Consider the following 12,852-nt stretch of genomic DNA (forward strand, 5'->3'; position numbering starts at 1 on the left):
CCATTTTCAACCTATCCTCATATAATTGGTCCTCACTAATGCTCATGATAAAATGGTACGATTTTGTTCTACTCGGCCTGTGTCTCATATGGGCTGTGGACACTTCCAGAAACCTGCCTACCAGTGACATCATCGTTATGCAGGTTTTTTGTTTCAAACAGGATTAAAAAATATATATTTTGATTTTTGTTGCTGTTTCTATTAGCTTCGATTCCCCATCGATGATGTCACTGGTAGGCAGGTTTCTGAACTGTCCACACTACAGCCCTCCTCTGAGACACAGACCGAGTAGACAAAAATGGTGCCATCTTATAATAAGCATGAGTGAGGACCAATTATATGAAGATAGGTTGAAAATAGGTGAAGTCGTCCTTTAACAGCTCCTTTGCCTGGCCAGTAATGTGGCCAGTGGCCACATTAGCCCGGCTTGGGGATACCATATTGTTAAACACTCTGTGGTTGACCATTTTTTAAATATACTGCCAAAAGACTAGTTAGAAAGGTTGCATTCTACAGGAAGGCCCATTACATCCATTTTGAATCTGTGTATTCGGCATAGAAGTTTAATAGTATACAGTGTTGTATACTGTATAGGCTGAGAGTACTGACAGTTGTTGTATTCCAAAGGGGAAGCATTCTTAAACCCACTCAAGGGTTTACCGACTTCACCCACTTGAGAAGTGAATTTAAAAGGATTGTACAGCAAGTGATAATCTTTTTGTTAAAATATAATAGCTCTATATTCTGATAATAATAACCATTGCTATAAAGTGTTTGTTCAGTAATAGGGGTCTTCCCATCTCTCCAGCTCTTTAGTAAACTGTAAAATAAATTTCAAGTCGGGATACACATTTTATCCAACGAGGAGAGATGGCTCAAAATGTTTGAGATGTTGTCAAAAGTTTAGAACTTGAACACTATAACATTTTAGAAGATACTGTAAATTATGTTTGTGTGGTATCTGCAAATGGTACTGTAGCTTAAAATATATTTTCTGTTAAATAAAGAGCTGGTATGATGGGAAGACCCCTGTTATTGAACAAACACTCATAGCAATGATTACTATCAGAATATAGAGCTTTAACTTTCTAACACAGACATATCACTTACTGTACACTCCCTTTAAACATTGTATGACTGCATACAATATACTGTAATAGCACCGTAAATAGCATCAGAATGACGTGATAACATTAAAAACATGAAGCATAAACCTCTTTTAAAGGTTTATTTCCTTCAATGTATAGTGAATAAGTTAATCTTATGCTTATTATTCTGATAATTACCATATCAGTGAATGATTGCCTATACCACTTAGCTAATTGTAAATGTTTCAGACACAGAGTAGCATGCTGCTGTATGACAACAGAAATGAGAATGCATGATTGATAGGCTTTTAAACTAACACCTGTCTTCACTGTAACAAGGTGCTACTGAGCCTAAGAATAAACATAACGCATACTTGATGATACTTGTTACCGTAAAGTTAACACAATAAAAATTGTCATTGTGGTATCAAACAGGACTGCTTTATGATAATATCTTGACTATATCCTAGTTTTTGCAGGTGCAGACAGTCTGTGTGCCCAATATACCTGTGTTTTTGTGGGCTTGTTTTTTCTCTCTCCACGATGCTAATAATAGAGAGGACACACGGTTGTGTGTTCCAGAGAATACTGAGAGGTGTGCATGTTTTAAGCACTACAGCACTGCCAGGCACTAAATCATAACTCAGTTCAACTTTAGCCAAACGTCAATTCACAGTATCTGAGATCTTCATTGCAGTATACAGATCCACGGCTATAAGCCCTTCTCAGCCAGAAAGTGAAAACCAGTGCTGCTGCTGTTTTTTCCCACACTCAGTGTTAGATAGATGATAGTATAAGGTAGAAAATCAATAGGCGCAATTAATTTTTTATTCAATCCATAGTGGGGGATGAATGAATTGCGGTTTCTATTTACGTTTAATTGGAGTGATTGAATTAAAGGCCCTGCAGTGAATCTATATCACATGGCGGTGCTGAGGAGGGGCATACTTGTCTCTGATGTACTCTCCTTCTCTATGGATCTGGTTCTCCAAGGAGAAGTTGAAATGGAAGCCCTCCACTCGCTCTCTGTGGAATATCTGGATAAAGATGTTCAGACAAGACAGAGGGACAAGCATTAGTAGAACCAACTTTGAGCTTGTAGATCGACTATGTTTGGCACATGACTGTCATACCACAACGTATAAATCAGGCGTAGTTATAGGCTTTAGTTGCTTTGAATTTAGATGCATGAATTAGTTCACCTTGTTTGGTTGAACTGGTGGCTGGACCTGCGTTATATGGTTAGTTACTGTAGTGTAGGTACAGTAGATGCTGGCAGGTAAGTTAATTTACAGAAGATGATGGTGGGTATGTACCCAGTGCATCAAGAGAATAGGTCCAGTGGGCACCTAAATCTTGTGGGCACCTCAATGTTAAAGGAGTAGTTCACCCTTATTTTCGCTAGAAGATTTTTTAGTTTTTGTCGCATTCCTAAGCCAATCATTTAATGACCGGCGGAGTCTCAAATTGAGTCTCCTATCGGAGACTCCGCCGGTCATCAAATTATTGGCTTAGGAATTATATTAGTGGTTTGAAATAATGTAAAGTATATATGATTTGAATATGTATTGTATGGTACAACATTATCATACCTACATTTACCCTTCAAATGAAGCAAGCTAATGTACAGTAACTTGGTGGCTTGCTGTTTATCTTTCTTGTGAACAGTTGGTGTTTTTCTTTGCTCCATGGCACGGAATGTATTTACCTTTGTATTTTCCTTGACTTTGGCCTCATACTCTTCATACTGGAGGTGCCTGACCATGTCAGGGAACCACACTGACAGGCCATAGTAACTGGAACACAGAGGCAGGACGGTTATAATGGAGACAATAAACGGAGCAACTTCACATGTTATACTATGGCTCTCAATTATACTATATATTGGAGTTGTAAAGTCAACCGAACAACAAAAAATTGCCAGTGAGTGAATATGATGCAAAGCCTTTTCCAACGCGTGGTGTTGACAGTAAATCAGGTCTTCTCTTGAGTGCATTTAAAATGTTTATTTTGATGCAGGATGATGACAGCATAAACAAAAGCTGGGCGTTTAACGGATAATTAAACAACAAACTAGTGACAAGAAAACAAACCAAAAACACTCAAAACAAACTGAAAACACAGAAACGGTTGAAAAACTGTATGGCTTCCCGTGGCGTTCCCAATCCTTACAGCTGTGCACCTGTGACACCCCCAAATATGCTGTGCCCCGCCTATGCCCAGGTCAAGCAGTAATATCACAGCACCTTCACAATATCACATAATAAACCACAATCGAATTGGCTACAACAGGAGTCCTTTTGTACCTACTGTCTGAATTTTCATTAACATTGTGTATTGTATTTGGTTTAATGCACAACGTTATTGAAAGTACAGACAGCATAGGTACAAAAGAAAAAGTACTTTGATAACCCATTGCATAAACTAACCTGAAAGCCATGCAGAACCAGATGATGGCCATGAAGAGAGTAGCAAATCGTAGCTCGGCGGACAGAAGTGATGCAACATTCTTTAATACCTGGGGAAAGATAGGCAGATAAAATAGTTAGACATTGTAACCTATCCTAGTCTCAACTAGCCAGACAATCAGAGATCTGCAAGTTGACAATTAATTGTCACACAAATTATTGTGATTAATCGTGTTTTTGGCATTGAACATTGGGAACATACATACAGTATGATACAACTTAAAATTTGTGTTTGGTTCTTAGGCTTCATAATCACAAATTGCACAGGGCAGATGGGAAAATGTCTTAAATATACAAAGATTAAAACATTTAATTATATACTTTCAATACAAAAGAAAACTTTTGAAAATGTATGAACATTTTTCAACATGGAAACGATTGATGATTATACAAAATAATTGCGATCATCTCAAATAATTGCGATTTGGCATTTATGTAATAATTGTGACAGACCTAAATGATATCTAAATTCAATGAATGGGATAAAACTGTGTTGAAACGATTTGGAAATTAAAAATAAACTAGAGTAACTAGAATAGTGCAGCATAGCTAAAACATGTTTCCCAAATTCATTTCTCCCATTTGGGAACATGATATGAAATATAATTCTTTGATCTCAGATTGTAATGTCCACCTCGTTGAATGAGTATCTAATTATCACCATAATCCAATATAGGCAAAGGAAAGGAGCAGCCACAAACCACCTTTGTGCTCGAAAGCTGAAACAAAACAAGCTTGTTTCTAAAGACAATACTCAATTTAGATTTAAGTGTTCTCAGCTATGTGTGCTTTTTAAAAACACGACATCACAAAATAATCATTTTTGAACTGGGGACCCCCCCAAAATAATCATATTTGAACTGGGGACCCCCCACCCTGACAAGCACTTGTAATGTAGGAGTTGAGACATTACATTTAGTTTGACTCGGTTCCACAGATAAACATTGTGAAAATAGCTGATCTACAAGGGAGGCGTTGTGAGCTTGTAGATCGTCTTATTTTCATTTCATTTATAAAATAATATTTTTAAGGTATTAAAAAACAATCACCCCCCCCAAAACAAAATCAGGTGGGGTTGAGAACCACTGCTGTAGTACATACCAGTTTGCAGAGCGTCAGTGAGCGGACAGCCCATCGCTGGACAGCTGTTCCTGTAGCACTTTGAATCTCTATGAACTCATCCTCTGCTGTCTTAGGAGCCTTAATGTGGGTGACCTGAAATAACACAACATCAACATCACTACTGTAATAACATGTGGACTTCAAGTGTACATACATGGAGTATAATCATTCACTGACCTGAAATAGTCAAATCAGTTAGATGGTGGAGATTAAAAGAATGCTGAAACTAAAGGCCATAAGTATATCCACAGCACAATATTTTGGCTAATTTGCAGTGGGTTTATAGGTGGCTCATAACTACAGTATGTTTGTAAAGCTAGGCTATTAGTTATCTATCTCTTTGCTTCTCTAAATTATATCTAGCATTAAAACTACCCTGCATAATATCTACTAAAATTGCGGACATTCTCAGGCAGTCGTGTGATGGTGTGGTTATTCACTACTTGGCCTGCTCTAAACAAGTGTGTTTAAAGGTGGTTTAAGTGATATTCCTTTGTTGAAACAAAACGTTTTTGGTTAAAAAGATATTCTATTATCTATCTGCATTCTGATATAATCATTGCTATGGAGTGTTTCTTCAGTGACAGGGGTCTCCCCAACTCTCCAGCTCTTTATAGAGTAAACTTCCAATTTCACTTTTTTTCATCTTTTATCTTGTATGAGGGCCCTCTCCTCATTGGATCAAATTGGTATCCTGACCAGAAAATGTATTTTCTATTTACTAAAGAGCTGGAGAGACGGTGAGACCTCTGTTACTGAACAAACACTGTAGAAGTGGCTAATGTTTGAATATAGAGCTATTTAACACTTATTTTAGCAAAGATATATCACTTTTAGCACCTTTTAGTATTCATATACAGAGTGAGCCCACAAAGTATGCATTGGTGTGTGTGTGGTACACTGCTCAGGCTACTGCCCTGTTATTTTATTTTCTGCCACCAGGAGGCACGAGAACTAATATGCACCAAGCAGCACACACTGATCACGACTCTATTTAATGAAGCGATTTGGTACTGACAGAATATTCATATTAAACTGATGCAAGAACACTGGTTTCTATGTCAGCGACGGTGTGCTAACTTTCCAGGAAGAGAAAGACGGTAGTTTCATTCATCAGCTTTGAATCCCCATCAATGATGTCATCGGTAGGTAGGTTACTGAACTGTCCCACAGCCCTCATCTGAGACGCAGAGCGAGTAGACGGAAATGGTGCCATCTTATAATGAGCATTGGCGAAGACCAATTACTATATCAAGATAAGGTTGAAAATGTGTGACGTGCTCCTTTAATGCATGCATATGTTAATATACTTTATATTGAAAAAACGTGTTTCGAGCTTGTGTTGATCTGCTACTTTTGAATTTGAATCCTGAAATGTAACAGTTTTTAATGTACTGGAGTCTGTACATGTACTCACAGTGAAGACTTTCTCCGGCTGTCCTTTGGCCCTCCAGTTGGTGTCATGCACATTTTTCAGAATCATCCAAGCCTCGTCATGCTTGGCATTCTGCTCCACACACAAACGCACACACACACACACACAAAAAGTGAAAAATGTTAATGAACATTTTTAATGCAGCGATTTTGGCTAAGATTCATGTAATGCTGAGACAGGCAAAACGATAATAGTACGGTAATAGTATTCCAGATTTGCATGTCACCTAATACATTATCCACCGGTCAGTTCACTTGGAAATCTTAAAATGTGTAATATTTATTAAATATAAAGTAAATTAAAGGTAGGGTAAGTGATATTTTTGTGTTAAAGGTTAAAGCATTATATTCTGATAGTAATCATTGCTATAGAGTGTTTATTCAGTAACAGGAGTCTCCCCGTCTCTCCATAAACAGAAAATACATTTTCCGGTAAGTGTCAAAATCTCAGCCAATCAGGAGAAAGTACCAATTTTTAAGCTTAATTTTTATAGTGTTCCAGTTCCAATTTTGTCTGCTCATTTCTTAGTGTCATCACTTCCAATTTCACTTGTTTAATCTATATCCTGATTGAGTTCTCTATCCTGATTGGTTAAAATTGGAAATTAAACTGAAACTGAAACGAAAATGTATTTTCTGTTTTATAAAGAGCTGGAGAGACAAGGAGACTCCTTTTACTGAACAAACACTCTATAGCAATGAGTACTATCAGAATATAGAGCTATTTAACACTTATTTTAACCAAAGAAAATCACTTACCCTACCTTTAACACATTCCCTGCCAGAGGGTTTTTTTTATTTTACTTCCCCCAGTGCCAGTGTTTAATTTTTAAAATTTAAAAAGCCGAGATACAGGATTTTAAAGTAATAAGTTAACCAAGGAGTGAATGGAGCTAGAAATCTTTGGATCGTGATATCTCTGGTTCTGTGTGGATAATTTTTTTTTGAAAAACGGTTATACTCGTGGATGGATTATCTTGGCAGTAAACGGGTGTATTTTTCATCAACGGTTATACTCGTGATTGGCAGGTAAAGTGTTAACAGTAAAGATTGAAATAAATAAAAGTAGTCCACACTAAGTCTGATTCAATATATCTTTGCTGTTGGGCGGAAACCTCATATGTCCAAAACTGTTACTTTTTGGACATAATGCTCTACACACAGGCATGCACGCCTGTGTGTGAACGCGTCGCTTTGCCCCGCGTTCCGAGCTTGCAGATCTGCTACTTTTGATGCTTTTGTGTGACACTGTAGTATGATCACAGGATTTACGGGAAAACACTAAAAGTTAGAATGTGGAGATAGCCCAACAGCAATGACATATATATATATATATATATATATATATATATATATATATATATATATATATATATATATATATATATCTTTTTTCTTATTGATGTAATTTTCTTTTATCAATCGATGCACCGAAGGCACAGCAATCAGAACACAGTTTTTGCACGAGGAGGAATCAATATGTGTTCCAGGCCACAACAACAGTTTCCTGCTAACATAGACTGGCAGTGTGAACATGCCTGGTCTTTCACCTCCATGAAGAGGCGAGGGCTCTCAGGCATGAACATGAGGAGTCCCACCATGGGGAGGTGGGACACACTGGCAGTGTAAACACGCGTGGTCTCTCACCTCCAGGAGGAAGCGAGGGCTCTCAGGCATGAACATGAGTCCCACCAGGGAGGCGATGGCAGGGAGCGCTGCTACTATGACGAACACACGCCAGCTATGGAACTGGAACTCTGTACCCATACTGAAGCCCCAGCCTGGAACAGAAACACACACACACGCACACACATGCAGTTAACACAATCAGTGGTGGAGAGTATCAGTGGTGGAAAGTAACTAAGTACATTTACTCAAGTACTGTACCTATGTACCATTTTGATGTATTTCTTACTTTACTGGAGTATTTCCAATTTTCAATAGGCCTACTTTTTACTTCTACTCTATAACGAAAAACATCACATGGATGCACCTAGGACGTATCATCAGTGTTGTAGCCTGGGGTCATAGGATGTTTCGGGTCTCGCAACATACACCCTCACCCAGGTGACCCAGCCAGGGTTGATCAAGCCCCGACTTACGTCCCAGTAGCTACCCACGGTCAGTCCTATAGGGCAAGACAGGGCCACTCAGTCCGCTTCTCCGGAAATACTCTGCCGGGACTCGGGGAGGCTCTGGCACGTGGAGGGACTAGGCTCTGTGGGTTGTCTCCTGGCCGGGCTCCTCCTTCGTCTCACCAGGTCCAGGACCTGAGCGTTGCACCAGACTCCCCTGCTCCAAACATTTCATTCTGGTGTGATGGTGTCTTGGCCCGTGACACCATCACATTGGTGGTACTGCAGGCTGGTGGTACTGCAGGCTCCCTTGCGTCTTACTTGAATGGTCCTCCCAAAGGCCTCACCGTGGATTTGTTGGGCTTCTTCCTCACGCCACTACATCTCAGAGGTAAATATTGTACTTTGTACTCCACTACAAATATTAGATAATGTTAATTATAGTTACTGTGAAGATTTTGATTATTATTACAAAACATACACTAACCACTTCAGCCCTATAAATATTTGTAAATAGCCGATCTACAAGCTCACAATGCGTCGCGAGTGTCACTCACTTTGGAGAAGTAGTTAGACGGGTATGAGAGCACTGTCCCTTTGAATATCTTAAATACCAATCCCATTGACACGTTTTCAGCGCAATAACCCCGGAAACGCTGGACAAGCTGATAAGTGTACAGTATACCACTATTTCTAGCTCTGCTAGCAGCTCTTAAGATGACTGTCGGTTGGTCCAACCACCACCTTGGTCCCAAGCAGCATATCTCATGCATTCATTAGGCCAAAATGTCCACTTGCACACATTTGACTCCCAAACAAGATTATATAGAAATCTACTGGCTGGATTTCCATGGCATTTGCTGTGCACCTTCATGCTCCCCAAAGGATGGGTCCTATTGATCCTGGTGACTCAGTGGCCTTTGCTCAGCCGTCGGTACACAATTTATCAGAAACTCTAATGGCCACATTGCCATGAAACTTAATGCGTGCAGCAAAGATGAACCCTAGTTACCCTACTGATATTAGTGACCCCCAGGCCAATGCGTCGCCCTTAGGCTAAACGTTACGCTTACACACAAGTGATCTCAAAATGTGATGGGTAGATTGTTGTGAAACTTATTGAGTGCATAGATGCTCCCTGCAGGAGTGCCCTCATGTCCTTTCCTTTAGCGCCATCCTCAGGTCAAAATGTAAAATGTGCAAGATCTCATAATCTAAGTTTGAAGGATGAACCCTACTGATTTTGGTGACCCCATAACCTTTTCTCAAGCACAGGCTTTAGACTCAGAGGGCACTATTTTTGGGAGATGGATTGGTGTGAGGCATGCAGCTGACAAGTCATATTAAGTAAGTAATTAACATACTAAACCAGCGGACTTGCAAATTGACAATTTCCAGTGGCATGTTTTTTCTGCCTAGATGTTTTGGGGATTTTTGGGGACTCGCCGTGCGCTAGTATGGTAGGAGAAGTTCAGTGGGAACTTCTGGGAAGGGGTGGGGGGGTTGCGGTTTGCAAATCAGCGGCACACTACAATTTTGGGGTCAACGAGGACAACGATTTGCGCCGTCCACCCTGCCTGCTTGGGGGCGGCACCTGTCAGCAGGGAGTGTTGAGCGGGAGGAGTAGGATGAAGGCTCTACGCGTCCTCCCGGTGGGGGCTCCTCACTGGCAGGTGAGCCAGTAGGATACAACAGCAGCTCTACTGGCTCTAAAAAAAAAAACGATCATCTATACTATACTACTCTGAATGGTCATTGACTCATAACCAGTGTTGCAATGCTTAATTGGAACGTGGTTGAACTCTATTTTAATGACGTGACGCGCACGTCGCTTGACGCTTAACACCTACACTACAGGTCACACAATGGACAATTGATATGCATCTCTAGGCTCATTCCTATGTTAATTTACCTGCTGTGAGTCGGGAGCCTTTGTAAACTTTGTTGAGGTGTGAATTTAAAGTCGTTTTAAATCCATGGGTGTGCCTGCGCGTGCTCCTGGTCAAATAGGTTCCTGCACGGCGTGCAAGGCCGTCCCATGAGCAATGCAACCCTGCTCATAACTGACTTGCGGCACTTGCCGTGGAGTCCTACAAAATGTACCGCCAATTATTTCACCAGTACAGGGACTAAATGGTTAATTACCCCTACACTCCTACCCCACCAGCTGATGCAGGTCTGATGTGTCTCTTGATGAAATGGGGCCATACAGTGTTCATGTCTGCATACAGTAGTTGTGTGAGTGTGTATGTCTATATATATGGACTCTCTGCATTCCCTGGGCTACAAAGCAGTGTTGCCAGATTTTGTGAGAGAAATGAGCAACCAGGTCTAGGAAGCCCAAAAGAGGCGACTAGGCCACAAGCACTTTAAACCTACGTATATATATATATACATTGGCTAATTGATCTACAAGTAGATCTTGTAGTTCTGCTATTTAAAAAAAATCTTGAAATAAAATCTCAAATATATGGACGATTTTTTTGAAACATTCTAACAACAGAAATCTGATACGGGGCACCCTGGCACAAACGGTGGTGGTTAGGGACAAATACATGTTAATTTGGGGGTCCATGACATGAAAATATTCGATAAACACTGGTTTAAATAAAAGCTTTGGAAGCAAGCCCAAATAAGCAACTACACTTTAGAAACAAGCCCAAAAATAAACGTGACTTCACAGTAAAAGAAGCCCAAAGTCGCTTATAATAGGCAGACATGGCAACACTGCTACAAAGCCAACATAGAGGCATCCTGTCATCCTATTATATTATCATATAACTTGTAGAGGGGCCTTACCGTATCGTGGTATGATTCCCCAGGCTGTGAACGATGCGTATATTCCTCCAATCATCCAAAACATACACAGCCAGGAAAGATGCTCTCCTCTCTTTTCCATCGAAAGGAACTCTGAGAAGTATGAGTAGACGATTGGTATGGTGCCTCCAACACTGAAATGGAGGGAGAGAGAGATAGAGATTGATGGCAGTGGTGGAATAATGTACTCACATTTCTTACTAAAGTAAAAGTATCAATACTGCAATGTAGAAATACTCTGTTACAAGTAAAAGTCCGGAATTCAAAATGTACTTGACTAAAAGTATTGAGATCAAAATGTACTTAAAGTACCAAAAGTAGAAAGTACTCATTATGCAAAAAGTCCCATTTCACAAGTTTTCAAATGTATAACATGTACACAAATCTTTTGAAAAAATAGCAGATCTACATGCTCTCAATACGTTGCCATGCGACGCATTGTGAGCTTGTAGATCGGCTATTTTCAAATGGCCGAAATGCATATAGGGCTGAAGTGGGTAATGTATGTTTTGTAATAGGCCAATAATCAAAATCTACAAAGTAACTAGCAGCTAAAGTTTTCAAAATAATTGTTGTGGAGTAAAAGTATAATATTTGCCTCTGAGATGTAGTGGAGCAAAGTAAAAGCACTGAAAATTGGAAGTACTCCAGTAAAGTAAAAATACCTCAAAATTATACTTAAGTACAGCACTTGAGTAAATGTTCTTTTTTTGTCCTTGAATGACTTGATCCCTCGGAGTGTTTTAAACAAAGATATTGAGCTATCTGTGTGTGTTGTTGCTGCCGGCTATAGACTGCTTGTAGCTAAAACCTTTTGAGAATCAATTACGGTGGCACCTGGGACAGAATGTAGTTTAGATGTAATGTGGTGTGCTCCCTTCAAGAAGCTCTACCAAGCGCCTGATGGAGGGGAAAGGAACTGGTTGGAATAATAACGTGTTCCTTCCACGTCTAACCAGGGAAACTCCCCCCTGTCAGGTGTTAAGAAGCGGCTTGCTAGCTCTCATGCACTTACTTAAGTAAAAGTGTCAATACTGCAATGTAGAAGTACTCTGTTACAAGTAAAAGTACAAAAGTATTGGTATCAAAATGTACTTAAAGTACCAAAAGTAAAAGTAATGAAATGTTTGAAAATAGCAGATCTACAGTACAAGCTCACAACGCATCGCATCGCGATGCGTTGTGAGCTTGTAGATCTGCTATTTTCAAATAGCCTATGAAATAGGGCTAAAGTGGTTAATGTATGTTTTATAATGTAATAATTTATGTCTGCAAAAAGTAACCAGTAACTAAAGTTTTCAAATAATTGTAGTGGAGTAAAAGTACAATATTTGCCTCTGAGATGTTGTGGGGTAGAAGTAAAGTAAAGTACAAATACCTCAATGATACTTAAGTACGGTACTTGAGTACATGTACTTAGTTACTTTCCACCACTGAGTTTAGATGTACTAGTGATGTGCTCCCTTCAAGAAAGCTTTACCAGTCCTGTGGTCACAACATCACATAAAATATCCAGGAGGATTACACTCCCAGGTCTCAGGTGAGTTGGTGGTACACACTCTACCGGAGGCCACAGTCTCACAAAACCACTGCACAGACAACAAGCTACGCATACGCAATTCACACATCCGCTGAAAGAGATTCAGCCAATAAAAATGTAATAGAACTTCCTGAGGGGTCTTTCCATTTCTCTGATGCAGAGGACAGAAACATAATTGCGTTTGTTTGCTTGATTTTGTTACTCGGGGAACATCAAACTGAAGTGTTGTGTTGCAGTGTTTTTATAGTTGGATTCCAAATTCACCGCAGTCTGTCTGCAGTATATGACCTGATTTCTCCATAAGTACC

At 39.8% G+C, this 12,852-nt stretch overlaps 1 protein-coding gene across 1 annotated transcript in view; it reads right to left on the reverse strand.

Annotated features, from left to right (window-relative positions):
- sv2bb (synaptic vesicle glycoprotein 2Bb) overlaps positions 1 to 12,852 on the reverse strand; it is a gene marked incomplete at its 3' end in the record, with an annotated part of 31,516 nt that overhangs the window by 4,320 nt on the left and 14,344 nt on the right. Inside the window, exons 4-10 of the mRNA XM_080437930.1 lie at positions 10,987 to 11,138; positions 7,760 to 7,893; positions 6,096 to 6,185; positions 4,658 to 4,771; positions 3,518 to 3,606; positions 2,797 to 2,884; positions 2,037 to 2,125 (exon numbers count right to left, since the gene is read on the reverse strand). Of these exons, the coding sequence (XP_080294056.1) occupies positions 2,037 to 2,125; positions 2,797 to 2,884; positions 3,518 to 3,606; positions 4,658 to 4,771; positions 6,096 to 6,185; positions 7,760 to 7,893; positions 10,987 to 11,138 (756 nt within the window). The remainder of the gene's footprint in view (positions 1 to 2,036; positions 2,126 to 2,796; positions 2,885 to 3,517; positions 3,607 to 4,657; positions 4,772 to 6,095; positions 6,186 to 7,759; positions 7,894 to 10,986; positions 11,139 to 12,852) is intronic.

The sequence above is a fragment of the Gymnoscopelus braueri genome (assembly GCF_963280865.1).
Source record: "Gymnoscopelus braueri genome assembly, chromosome: 9".
Lineage (NCBI taxonomy): Eukaryota > Metazoa > Chordata > Actinopteri > Myctophiformes > Myctophidae > Gymnoscopelus > Gymnoscopelus braueri.